Genomic DNA, 15,986 nt, shown 5'->3' with positions numbered 1-15,986 from the left:
TAAAAAATCCTTAATTCTGTTTAACAAACCTAAGCCTTTATCAATAACACATACATCACGTGATCTTCTCAACATAAACAGTTGTCCACCTTTATACCAAGTAATTTAGCAGACTCCACTAAGGGTTGTTCAGAGATAAATCAAGTAAAACTGTTTGGTAACTTAATTGTGATTCATTGTATCTTTTTATCTGATTTTTATCGTATATAACTGTAGCACTAATTTCGGTTTAAATATATCTTATAATATTGAACAAACTATGAAGTGATTATTAAATGTATGTTGTTATAGTTTTATCTATTTTACGATTTGTGTGGCGAAGTGAAAACACTAAAATGAAAAAGTCCGCTGTAAAATATGTTAGGGAATCTAAACCACTAAAATGATCAAGTCGAATGTAAAATATGTTAGGGAATCTAAACCACTAAAATGATCAAGTCAAATGTAAAATATGTTAGGGAATCTAAACCACTAAAATGATCAAGTCAAATGTAAAATATGTTAGGGAATCTAAACCACTAAAATGATCAAGTCAAATGTCATGTTACAAATCAAGAACAGTTAAATGATAAACGCCTATTGATAAATGTGTCACGGACTCAAAAACACTAAAATAACCAAGCTCATTGTTAAATATGTCACAAAGTCAGTAATATTAAAATGATTCCATGAATAAATAATAATAAAAAAAACCCCGTTGAACTTACCTAGATACACAGTTACTATATAGTCCATACTGATGAGGAGATATCCGTACAGTTCTGTCACTAAGTCTGTTAGTGGTAGACTTGTCAGGATCGATAGGCCTAATACAGACATCCACCGCGACAATATAATACAGTGACATCGTCAACAATGCATTATAAACACGATGTGTACATTTGTTAACTGATGACGGCCAGATCTGTAGTGGTGTTTAGGGAGACTGTGGTATCTACATATACCGAACAGAAATCCCCGCCCAGTCGCATTATGCTGGGTTAGTTATCAAACAATGAAAATTACAGTGTCAAACTATTTTATTAAATAATCATTCATCTTTTTTGTAACGAGCATTTTCATTGGCTTCAAATTTTATTTTATCAGCCCATAAAGGAAAAAATAGCGTCACCGTCTTCGAATTGGATGAGATAATTAAAACGGCTTAATGATTTCATACTGAGTCTCAACATGAATTGTAAATACTGAGGAGATTATCTTTAGTAAATTGAACTATAAAGATAAATTGAATAAATTATTTTATGAAATGTATAAATATCGGTTAAGATCAACGACACAAAATAAGTAAATACTACCTAGAGCACACTCTGAATTGTTTAAAAACATCTCTTCATTACAATGGAGTTAAGCTGTGGAATAACTTAGCTAGTTGAAAAACTGTGCCATCACTATTTGTCTTCAAAAAAGAATGCTATTGTTTCCTAGCAATATGTAACGTATTAAGTTCTATTTTAAGCGCCTAAGCGGCCCTGTCATTGTTTACATGTCATGCTTTAAGCGACTCCCGCCAAATGGAATAAATTAGTTTTGTGACCGCCATATTGAGTGAGAGTTGATCATCGAACGTCACACAATGTATCTAACAAACTTAAAGGCCCACTACCTTTCCGAAACGGTTTTTGATTTTTTAAATGGGAATGTAAAACGAGATTGATAATTTTGTAGAGTTGCAAAAGTTATTAACTTAACGTTAATACTACACTTATTATAACCTCCTAAACAATTTAATTGAAAAAAATAAAATGTTAATTTTCATAACGCGGGTCGTCTTATGTTTCCCCCCGTCGTCCTAAATACCGCGCGGCAGTTGGCTATCACTGCGGCAGACGGCAAAATAGCGAAATTACTCTCCATTGTTATCATATATTACGCTGGAAATCTTGCATATGTTTGGTGTTGTAACCTCATCTTAGGCCATCGGTATATATTTTCTGAGGTTATTAATGTTTTTAAGAAATCTATATATTTTGCTCCGGAAAGGTAGTGGGCCTTTAATGTTCTTTGCATCATTAAGTTCCAAGTATTTACAGATGTATTATTACGAACACCACACTGGCTACTATAGTAGATGCACCATCCTGTTATTTTTTGGGACCCAAACACAAGAATTATGGGACATTTTAAAAACCGAGCTTAACGATAGCATCAACAAAATCATACCATCGAAGACAATACGCGGAAAAAACAGTAATTCCTGGATAAATCACAACACAAAAAATGTCTAAAACGTAAACACCGATTATACACCAAGGCCAGAAAAACAAATAAATGGGACAACTACAGACATGTTCAAATAGAATGCAAGAGGCAACTTCGGAAAGCAGAGCGGAATTACATCAACCAAACTATAGTAGAAGGCCTGGGAAACAAGAACAACAAGCCATTCTGGAAATACATCAAATCAAAGAGGCAAGACAACATCGGTGTTTCACCACTCAAACACAAAGGCACACTTACAACTGACAGCAGGGGCCAGGCCAAAATTTTGTTAAATCAATTCAAATCCGTTTTCACTAAAGAAGATCAAGGACACACCATGCCATCAACAACCAAAACAACAAAATCTCATATTGGAAATATAACAATCAGAACAGACGGCCTTACCAAGCTATTACGCAAAGTGTATCCAGCAAAGGCTCCTGGACCCGACAACATCCCAAATAGAATACTTAAGGAATGTGCTGTACAAATTTCACCCGGACTATCAGCAATATTTCAAAGCTCCCTAAATACTGGACTACTACCGACAGATTAGTTGTGCGCAAACAGCCATTTTTTAAAAAGGGAGAACGACATGCAGCAGAGAATTATAGACCATGCAAGCTGCTAGAGCACATTATTTGTAAACACATGCTTAACCATCTAGAGCATCACAACATCTTAACTTCGCTCAACCATGGATTTCGTTCTGGATTTTCCTTTTAACACAACTTGCCATCACTATGGACGACCTCATGAAATCATACGATAAAAACAAACAAGTCGATCTAGCCATCCTTGACTTTTCAAAAGCATTTGACACTGTACCACACCAAAAACTCCTACACAAGCTGAACCAATACGGCATCATAGGAAATCTACACAAGTGGCTCTCAACCTTCCTGACACAGCGTCAGATGAGAGCTACTCTTGAAGGAGAATTCTCTCGAGACCCCTCGGTAGATTCAGGAGTCCCCCAGGGAACAGTACTCGGACCGCTATTGTTTCCCTGTCACATCAACGATTTACCTGATTGTGTTAGTTCAAAAGTACGACTCTTTGCAGATGACTGTCTTCTATACCGAGAAATTAACAAATACCAAGACCATCAATTATTACAGGATGACCTACACAATTTGGAACAATGAGCAAACAATTGGGGAATGAAATTTAATGCAAAAAAGTGTTACATCATGAACATAAAAGGAAAAAGTCACAAATTCTACACCTTAAACGGACATATCCTGGAGCAAGTAAAAAACAATCCATATCTTGGTCTTAGTTTCGGACGATTTGAAATGGGACACTCATATAACAAAAATAGCAAAAAAGGCTAGCTCCACATTAGGCTTTCTAAAACGGAACCTGAAACACTGCCCAACTACATGCAAAAAAATAGCATATATTTCATGGGTTCTTGAGTATTGCGCAATAATTGGGACTCCTATATCAAAAAAGACATTGACAAACTTGGAAGAATACAAAGACTAGCAACCAGATTCGTTTCCAACGACTACAAGACCAGGGAGGAAGGATGCGTTACAAGAATGCTAGAGGATCTGAAACTACCATCACTTCAGATCAGACGTGAACAACAGAGACTGACCTTCCTATATAAAGTGGTGGAGGGGATGCTACCATCAATACCCCCAAAAATACTTAACAAAACAACGACGCAAAAGAAACATCAAAGCTAAGTATTACGAAAATCACATCATCACAAATATTGTTGAAAAAAATGTCACCAGAAATTCAAAACCCCTCACGGTACCGACACACAACTGTGAGCAATACAGGAATTCCTTCTTTGTGCGTAGTCATTGACTGGAATCACTTAGAGGATAAGGTAGTATGTGCCCCAACATTGGAGGCTTTTAAACATGCCCTGTACATACATTTTGTACATGTAACGGAGCGTTTTACGATGAGAGTACTCTCAGATTTTTGTGTTATATTTCCATACCATACAAATTCTTCTCATCATAAAACGCTCCGCGGTTTAATTAGAGTACATATGCACTCAGCCAAGCCAATGTACCTTTGGAGGACGCAGACCTGATCTGCCTAGCCAGAGTACCTCTGGAGGACACAGCTGATCAACCTAGCCAGCGTACCTCTGGTGGACGAAGAGCTGATCAACCTAGCTAACGTACCTCTGGAGGACACAGCTGATCAACCTAGCCAGGGTACCTCTGGAGGACGAAGAGCTGATCAACCTAGCCAGCGTACCTCTGGTGGACGAAGAGCTGATCAACCTAGCCAGCGTACTTCTGGAGGACGCAGAGCAGATCAACCTAGCCAATGTACCTTTGGAGGACGCAGAGCAGATCAACCTAGCCAGCGTACTTCTGGAGGACGCAGAGCAGATCAACCTAGCCAGCGTACCTCTGGTGGACACAGAGCTGATCAACCTAGCCTGCGTACTTCTGGAGGACGCAGAGCAGATCAACCTAGCCAGCGTACCTCTGGTGGACACAGAGCTGATCAACGCAGCCAGCGTACCTCTAGTGGACATAGACCTGACCAACCTAGCCACTAGTAGCCAGCGTTCCTCTGGAGGACGCAGCGCTGATCAACCTAGTCAGCGTACCTCTGAAGGACGCAGAGCTGATCAACCTAGCTAGGGTTCCTCTGGAGGACGCAGAGCTGATCAACCTAGCTAGGGTTCCTCTGGAGGACGCACAGCAAATCAACCTAGCTAGGGTTCCTCTGGAGGACGCAGAGCTGATCAACCTAGCTAGGGTTCCTCTGGAGGACGCAGAGCTGATCAACCTAGCTAGGGTTCCTCTGGAGGACGCAGAGCTGATCAACCTAGCCAGCGTACCTCTGGAGGACACAGAGCTGATCAACCTAACCAGCGTACCTCTGAAGAAAGCAGAGCTGATCAGCCAAGCCTGCGTACTTCTGGAGGACGCAGACCTGATCAACCTAGCCAGCGTACCTCTGGAGGACGCAGACCTGATCAACCTAGCCAGCGTACCTCTGGTGGACACAGAGCTGATCAACCTAGCCATCGTACTTCTTGAGGACGCAGACCAGATCAACCTAGCTAGCGTACCCCTGAAGGACACAGACGCAGACCTGATCAACCTAGCCAGCGTACCTCTGGTGGACACAGAGCTGATCAACCTAGCCACTAGTAGCCAGCGTACTTCTGGAAGACGCAGGGCTGTTCAACCTAGCCAACGTTCTTCTGAAGGACGCAGAGCTGATCAACTTAGCCAACGTACCTCTGGTGGACGAAGAGCTGATCAACCCAATTTAAAATGTAAGTAAACAACACTATTCTCATGTCAAAACTTGTTCGTACATTGAGATATATCCACAAAAACATAGAAGACAAAATAAACTAAAATTTCCATGTCACTCATATTTTCACGTCGACAATAATTTAACACTATAACTTGAATATATGATTATAACATTAATTTATGCTATAGACTTTATAATATATATACCCAAATCATAGTCACTATAAATCATGAACGCCGACAAGACAAAAATATCCACACACTAAAATATTCACATTTACAGTAACATGAGTTGGATGTAGTTCTGGTTATAAAATAACAACACCGTTTGAATTCAGGATGAATTTATTCAGTATTAAATGCCATTGGTTTTGATATTTTCTTTTTACATTTTATAGACGGTCATTAGCTCAGCAACAGTCAGCACTCATTCTGTACAAATTGTACATCTATATACACCATGTCTTAATTCTAGTGAATTCAGAATTTAATCTGAATTTATCAAGATTATATTCGATCTGTACAAGATAGATAATCATGAATCTGATTGGTATATACAGTAAGGATAGAGTCTATATCACACACACAAGGATTAAACTTTTACAATCAGGAATTATTCTCTGTAGGAATAGAAAATAAGACTTGGTTTCATTACGGTCAACTCAGCCATGTCCGGACGGTGTACATACATCTGATACCACAACTACGCCATGTCAGGACGGTGTACAGACATCGGGTACCACAACTCGGCCATGCCCGGACAGTGTACAGACATCGGGTACCACAACTCGGCCATGTCCGGACAGTGTACAGACATCTGATACCACAACTCGGCCATGCCGGACAGTGTACAGACATCGGGTACCACAACTCGCCAATGTCCTGAATGTGTACGTGTACAGACATTTGATACCGCCCGGACAGTGTATAGACTTCGGATATCGTCCGGACAGTGAATAGACATTGGATACCGCCCGGACAGTGTATAGACTTCGGATATCGTCCGGACAGTGAATAGACATCGGATGCCGTCCGGACAGTGTACAGACATTTGACAGTCCAGACAGTGTACAGACTTCGGATATCGTCCGGACAGTGATACAGACATCGGATGGTCCGGACAGTGTACAGACATGGTACAGACATCGTACCGTCCAGACAGTATACAGACATCGCATACCGTCCAGACAGTATACAGACATCGCATACCGTCCAGACAGTGTACAGACATCGCATACCGTCCAGACAGTATACAGACATCGCATACCGTCCAGATACAGACATCGCTACCGTCCAGACAGTATACAGACATCGCATACCGTCCAGACAGTAACAGACATCGCATACCGTCCAGACAGTATACAGACATCGCATACCGTCCAGACAGTATACAGACATCGCATACCGTCCAGACAGTATACAGACATCGCATACCGTCCAGACAGTATACAGACATCGCATACCGTCCAGACAGTATACAGACATCGCATACCGTCCAGACAGTATATACAGACATCGCATACCGTCCAGACAGTATACAGACATCGCATACCGTCCAGACAGTATACAGACATCGCACCGTACAGACATCGACATCGCATACCGTCCAGACAGTATACAGACATCGCATACCGTCCAGACAGTATACAGACATCGCATACCGTCCAGACAGTATACAGACATCGCATACCGTCCAGACAGTATACAGACATCGCATACCGTCCAGACAGTATACAGACATCGCATACCGTCCAGACAGTATACAGACATCGCATACCGTCCAGACAGTATACAGACATCGCATACCGTCCAGACAGTATACAGACATCGCATACCGTCCAGACAGTATACAGACATCGCATACCGTCCAGACAGTATACAGACATCGCATACCGTCCAGACAGTATACAGACATCGCATACCGTCCCAGACAGTATACAGACATCGCATACCGTCCAGACAGTATACAGACATCGCCTACCGTCCAGACATTATACAGACATCGCATACCGTCCAGACAGTATACAGACATCGCATACCGTCCACAGACATCGTATCCAGACAGACATCGCATACCGTCCAGACAGTAATACAGACATCGCATACCGTCCAGACAGTGTACAGACATCGCATACCGTCCAGACAGTATACAGACATCGCATACCGTCCAGACAGTATACAGACATCGCATACCGTCCAGATACAGACATCGCATACCGTCCAGACAGTATACAGACATCGTATACAGACAGTATACAGACATCGCATACCGTCCAGTACAGTATACAGACATCGCATACCGTCCAGACAGTATACAGACATCGCATACCGTCCAGACAGTATTAAGACTCGCCCCTACCGTCCAGACAGTGTACAAAACATCGCATACCGTCCGGGGAAGCAGTATACAGACATCGCCTACCGTCCAGACAGTCAGACATCGCATACCGTCCAGACAGAGTACACAGCATCGCCTACCGTCCAGACTAGTGTACAGGACATCGCATACCGTCCAGTGGGCAGGGGTATACAGACATTCGCATACCGTCCAGTTGTACCAAAACAATCGCCATACCGTCCAGACATGCATAAAGACATCCGCCTTACCGTCCAGACAGTTATACAGACATCATCGCATACCGTCCAGACAGTATACAGACATCGCCTACCCCCATCGTCCAGACAGTATACAGGACATCGCATCGCTATAGCCGTCCAGACAGTATACAGCATTGCATACAGTCCGACACAGACATCGCCTATACCGTCCAGAGACAGTATACAGACATCGCCATACCGTCCAGACAGTATACAGACATCGCCATACCGTCCAGACAGTATACAGACATCGCATAGACATACCGTCCAGACAGTGTTACAGACAGTATACATCGCATACCGTCCCAGACAGTATACAGACATCGCATACCGTCCAGACAGTATACAGGACATCGCATACCGTCCAGACAGTGACCTTACAAGCACATCGCATACCGTCCAGACCAGTATACAGACATCGCATACCGTCCAGACAGTATACAGACATCGCATACCGTCCCAGACAGTTGATACAGACATCGCATACCGTCCATAGACTTTTTAGTACACATTGACAGTACCGTACAGAGACAGACATCGACTACCGTCCCAGACAGTATACAGACATCGCATACCGTCCAGACAGTATAACAGACATCGCATACCGTCCAGACAGTATACAGACATGTCGCATACCGTTCCAGACAGTGTATACAGACATCGCATCGCCTACCGTCCAGACAGTATACAGACATCGCATACCGTCCAGTACAGTCATACAGACATCGCCTACCGTCCAGGACTGTGTGACAGTGTACAAACAATCGCATACCGTCCAGACATATACAGACATCGCCTACCGTCCAGACAGTATATACAGACATCGCATACCGTCCAGACAGTATACAGACATCGCATACCGTCCAGATACAGACATCGCAAACCGTCCAGACAGTGATACATCGCATACCGTCCAGACAGTATACAGACATCGCATACCGTCCAGACAGTATACAGACATCGCCTACCGAACCAGACAGTGTACATACAGACATCGGCAATACCGTCCAGACAGTATACAGACATCGCCATCATACCGTCCAGACAGTATCACACAGACATCGCACATTGCATACCGTCCAGACAGTATACAACATTGCATACCCGTCCAGATAACAGACATCGCCTACCGTCAAGACAGTGTACAAACATCGACATCGCATACCGTCCAGACAGTATACAGGACATCGCATACCGTACCGTTCCAGACAAGAGTATACAGACATCGCATACCGTCCAGACAGTAATACCAGACATCGCTATACCGTCCCGACAGTATACTACATCGCCTACCGTCCAGACAGTATACAGACATCGCATACCGTCCCAGACAGTATTACAGACATCGCATACCGCCCAGACAGTGTAACAAACATCGCAATACCGTCCAGACAGAATACAGACATCCGCATACCGTCCAGACAGTATACAGATACATCGCATTACCGTCCAGTCCAGACAGTGTACAGTTTACAGACATCGCATACCGCACTCATACAGTATACAGACATCGCATACCGTCCAGAGCACAGTAAACTACAGACATCGCATACAGTCCAGACAGTATGTACAGGACATTCGGCATACCGTCCAGACAGTGATACAAGACCGTCCATCGACATTGCTACCGTTCTCTCTGACCAAAATCGAACCAGTACAGACATCCGCATACCGTCCAGACAGACAGTAAAGCAGACTACATCGCATTACCGACCAGAACAGTATGCAGACATCGCATACCGTCCAGTCCAGGACAGTATACAGATACATTCGCATACCGTCCAGACAGACAGTGCATTACTACACTGACATCGCATTGCATACCGTCCAGAGTCAGTATCCAGACATTCGCCTACCGTCGTCCTGACAGTATACAGTTCAGGACATCGCATACCGTCCAGACAGTATACAGACATTCGCATACCGTCCAACAGTGTACACAGACATCGCATACCGTCCAGACAGTATACAGACATCGCATTACCGTCCTGACAGGTATACATAACATCGCATTACCGGCTCCAGGACAGTGTACAGACATCGCATACGTCAGGACAGTATCGCATACAGACATATAATACCGTCCAGGGTACAAACATCGCATATACAGACATCGCCATACCGTCCAGACAAGTATACAGAGAACATCGCATACCGTCCAGGACAGTATACAGACATACGCATACCGTCCAGAAAGTATTACAGGGACTTCGCATTACCGTTCAGACAGTCTTACAGACATCGCATACCGTCCAGACAAGTATACAGGACATCGCATACCGTCCAGACAGTATAACAGAACATCGCATACGATACCAGTGTCACTTGAGATCATGATACGTCACAGACAGTGGCTACAAACATCGACAATACCGTCACTGACAGTATACTGGGACATCGCCTACCGTCCAGACAGTATAAAGATCTTGGCCATAGTTCCAGGCCCGTGTACAATACTATCGCATACCCGTCCAGATACTCAATCATTTCCAGATATAATACCTTCCAGGACTGTAACATCGAATACAGGAGTTTACCAATCATATTGATATACATTCGCTGGAGACATTACATTCACTAGGTCAGTAACCAATCATTTGATACATAACACATTGATGCTTGTATAACATGTCACTCTACTTTCAGACAGGTACATCTTTGATATGAAACACATACAGACTTAACATTCTCACAGGTTGGAGTACACTCTTCATGCTTGATACAGTCAGACGTAGAATAACGATCTTCGCCTACATTCACAGGAGTATTACCGACATCGCATCATTTAATAGAGATACAAATACCTGATTTGGAATAAACCAATCGCCTTCACAGGAGTAAACATGTGAAGAGATCCGTATCTTTCTTACGTACTTTGAATATCAGATGCGCATTACAGCCAGTATTCATGATCAATTTGAGATTAAACTTCCGACATAACAGGTTCAGGGTATCACAGGAGTACCGTACCAATCATTTAGTCAGATTTTTGGTATTACCGTGACTTAACATTCGCCACAGTCAGGACAGTACCAATCATACCGTGATATAATACATCGACCGGGTGACCATGTTAAGGAGTACCATGACAGGAGTAATACGGTTAATACCTGCCTTATACCTGACTAACATTTACAGGAGTACCAATCATTTGATGAATTAATACCTGACTTAACATTCACAGGAGTACCAATCATTTGATATAATACCTGACTTAACATTCACAGGAGATACCAAACATTCCTCAGGAGTAGGCCCAATCATTTATGATATAATACTGACTTAAAACATGCACAGGAGAACAGGATATAAAACCTTACTTAAACATTTCACCTGAGTACCAATCATTTGATATAATAACCTGACTTAACATTTACCAGGAGTACCAATCATTTGATATAATACACTGACCTAACATTCACAGACCAATTAATGTAATCATTTTACAGGAGTAACCAATCATTTGATATAATCACCTGACTTAACATTTCACAAGTACCAAATCATTTGATATATATATCCACCTGACTTAACATTCACAGGAGTACCAATCATTTGATATTAATACCTGACTTAACATTCACAGGAGTACCAATCATTTGAAAATACCTGACTTAACATTTACAGGAGTACCAATCATTTTGATATAATACCTGACTTAACATTCACAGGAGTACCAATCATTTGATATAATACCTGACTTAACATTCACAGGAGTACCAATCATTTGATGTAATACCTGACTTAAACATTTACAGGAGTACCAATCATTTGATATAATACCTGACTTAACATTTACAGGAGTACCAATCATTTGATGTAATACCTGACTTAACATTCACAGGAGTACCAATCATTTGATATAATACCTGACTTAACATTCACAGAGTACCAATCATTTGATATAATACCTGACTTAACATTTACAGGAGTACCAATCATTTGATATAATACCTGACTTAACATTTACCAGGAGTACCAATCATTTGATGTAATACCTGACTTAACATTTACAGGAGTACCAATCATTTGATGTAATACCTGACTTAACATTTACAGGAGTACCAATCATTTGATGTAATACCTGACTTAACATTCACAGGAGTACCAATCATTTGATATAATACCTGACTTAACATTTACAGGAGTACCAATCATTTGATGTAATACCTGACTTAACATTTACAGGAGTACCAATCATTTGATGTAATACCTGACTTAACATTTACAGGAGTACCAATCATTTGATATAATACCTGACTTAACATTTACAGGAGAACCAATCATTTGATATAATACCTGACTTAAACATTTACAGGAGTACCAATCATTTGATATAATACCTGACTTAACATTCACAGGAGTACCAATCATTTGATGTAATACCTGACTTAACATTTACAGGAGTACCAATCATTTGATATAATACCTGACTTAACATTTACAGGAGTACCAATCATTTGATATAATACCTGACTTAACATTTACAGGAGTACCAATCATTTGATGTAATACCTGACTTAACATTTACAGGAGTACCAATCATTTGATGTAATACCTGACTTAACATTTACAGGAGTACCAATCATTTGATGTAATACCTGACTTAACATTTACAGGAGTACCAATCATTTGATATAATACCTGACTTAACATTTACAGGAGAGTACCAATCATTTGATATAATACCTGACTTAACATTCACAGGAGTACCAATCATTTGATATAATACCTGACTTAACATTTACAGGAGTACCAATCATTTGATATAATACCTGACTTAACATTCACAGGAGTACCAATCATTTGATATAATACCTGACTTAACATTTACAGGAGTACCAATCATTTGATATAATACCTGACTTAACATTCACAGGAGTACCAATCATTTGATATAATACCTGACTTAACATTTACAGGAGTACCAATCATTTGATATAATACCTGACTTAACATTCACAGGAGTACCAATCATTTGATATAATACCTGACTTAACATTTACAGGAGTACCAATCATTTGATATAAATACCTGACTTAACATTCACAGGAGTACCAATCATTTGATATAATACCTGACTTAACATTCACAGGAGTACCAATCATTTGATATAATACCTGACTTAACATTTACAGGAGTACCAATCATTTGATATAATACCTGACTTAACATTTACAGGAGTACCAATCATTTGATATAATACCTGACTTAACATTTACAGGAGTACCAATCATTTGATGTAATACCTGACTTAACATTTACAGGAGTACCAATCATTTGATGTAATACCTGACTTAACATTTACAGGAGTACCAATCATTTGATGTAATACCTGACTTAACATTTACAGGAGTACCAATCATTTGATATCCAATTAAGAGTACCAACATTTGATATAATACCTGACTTAACATTCACAGGAGTACCAATCATTTGATATAATACCTGACTTAACATTTACAGGAGTACCAATCATTTGATGTAATACCTGACTTAACATTTACAGGAGTACCAATCATTTGATATAATACCTGACTTAACATTTACAGGAGTACCAATCATTTGATATAATACCTGACTTAACATTTACAGGAGTACCAATCATTTGATATAATACCTGACTTAACATTTACAGGAGTACCAATCATTTGATATAATACCTGACTTAACATTCACAGGAGTACCAATCATTTGATATAATACCTGACTTAACATTTACAGGAGTACCAATCATTTGATATAATACCTGACTTAACATTTACAGGAGTACCAATCATTTGATATAATACCTGACTTAACATTTACAGGAGTACCAATCATTTGATATAATACCTGACTTAACACTTTCACAGGAGTACAAATCATTTGATATAATACCTGACTTAACATTCACAGGAGTACCAATCATTTGATATAATACCTGACTTAACATTCACAGGAGTACCAATCATTTGATATAATACCTGACTTAACATTCACAGGAGTACCAATCATTTGATATAATACCTGACTTAACATTTACAGGAGTACCAATCATTTTATATAATACCTGACTTAACATTTACAGGAGAACCAATCATTTGATATAATACCTGACTTCACAGATATAATACACAAACCTTCAATACTAAATTTAGCTGAATAGACCTATTCCGTCTTTGCATATTATAGAGTTAGTTCCCCTGCGGGCATGTATCAATTGTTATGTCATTATTTTGTGAGAGTAACACACGTTGTTTTATCCGAAAAGTATGAAGTTACGCTTGCAAACACGTCACAATACCTACCTTCAAGGGCAGATAACTCTGTAATATGCAAATACAGAATTACTTTGATGGATATAATTTGTGTACATCAGAAATGGAAACCAAAGAGAACATGTAACAATATGATGCTGGCTAGATATATCTACAACAAAAATCCAGTGTAACAAAACAAACAGGAACTATCAACTGACTACATTGTATTAAAATTTGAACCCGGTAACAGAACAGTATCAGCAAATACCTAAACCGCCTTTTTGATGATACCAGATTAGGTGTCCAAGAGATACACAAGAATGGGTAAACACTGTATTCGACACACTTTTCTCTGTAAGAGCCCACTATTTATTTTATCAAAAAATCTACCTTTTCAAGATGTCAATTTCATTATTGGAATAATATTCCCAACATTAAATTGTTATCATCCTTTAGATATTTCCTGCTGTGATTGGAAAAATCCAACTACTAAATACTCGCAATACAAAAGACAAAACATACAATCATTTACAGAATTATTTCGACCTTGAAACATGATTGGGGCCCTTCCTATTATCATATATGAATTTGATGATGAGTTTGATGATGAGTTTTGAGTTTACCATGAAAAACATTGTTACAGTGATTATACGTGTGAACAGTTGTAGATAACATCGATACCAGAACCTATGTATATGTTTATGACGAGACACAATTATATAAAATAAACAGAATTCTTTGTGACAGACAAAATGACATGTAAATGTGTCAGACATTGAAAGGGATGAAGGAAATTTAGCTGCCTTGTGATCGCTATATATAAATGGAAAGTCAATATAAACATGTAAACAATAACAGACAGAAACAACTTACATAGTCTATTCCTTTCCCCCCCACATATTAGAGTTATCTGCCCTTGAGTGTAGGTAGTAATTTTAGTAAGCAAATCTTGTCATTAGATGTTACGCTCTTAAATACACACAATGAATACCTTTGTAATATACAGAATAAATCTACCCCAACATGTGGTATCATGACCTGATTGTACTGGCTCTATACAATGAGATATACAAGTTATATTGAAGGTGTTTCTGTGATGTGGGATGACGCTTTAATGTATATCACCAGATAATTTGACCTATAGCAGAATGAATGAGATTACAAATTTAGGTACATGTATATCAGTTCTAGTCGTATGTACGCAATGTCATGGTCTTGAAACATACTTTAATTTATTGTATTTATAATAATTTACTGTGGTATTTCATTAACTGGAATTAATTTTACAGTTCAGTTTTTTCTATGAACAGTGATTGTAATGTATGATCAAATCAACTAAATATTAATTCAACAGTTGATATCAGAAACTCTACAGGAACACTATTCTTGTTGGAAAAGATGAAAGATATTCCAGAATCATCAATATCCTCGAAAGAGACAATACTTTCATTAGAAACAATGGATGATCCATCAGAACCACTACATGAACACTAATATCGTCTGTAGATACAGTCTCTAAATCATGTTGAGGCACACTATAAAAGGGAGACAACTCTGTATATCCTGGTCCAGTGATCTCAGTTAGTACCCATGTGGTGGTCTCGACTTATCTGTTGAAAAAGAGAACATTTATCAAATCAACCTGTACATGTAGAATCTCATTATTTTAAAATTCCTTTATCTTTACTTTTACAAT

The 15,986-nt window shown here is 39.7% G+C and overlaps 1 protein-coding gene across 2 annotated transcripts in view; it reads right to left on the bottom strand.

Moving 5' to 3' along the window:
* Positions 1 to 14,669: 14,669 nt before the first annotated feature.
* Positions 14,670 to 15,986, bottom strand: part of LOC138326986 (ubinuclein-1-like) — a 37,966-nt gene continuing 36,649 nt past the window's right edge. For both annotated transcript variants that reach the window (XM_069272945.1, XM_069272946.1), the window contains one exon: positions 14,670 to 15,900. In XM_069272945.1, the coding sequence (XP_069129046.1) occupies positions 15,872 to 15,900 (29 nt within the window). In that variant the 3' untranslated portion in view covers positions 14,670 to 15,871. The remainder of the gene's footprint in view (positions 15,901 to 15,986) is intronic.

This window comes from Argopecten irradians, chromosome 7, assembly GCF_041381155.1.
Source record: "Argopecten irradians isolate NY chromosome 7, Ai_NY, whole genome shotgun sequence".
NCBI classification, from domain to species: Eukaryota; Metazoa; Mollusca; class Bivalvia; order Pectinida; family Pectinidae; genus Argopecten; species Argopecten irradians.
This window is presented reverse-complemented; position numbering and strand designations above follow the sequence as displayed.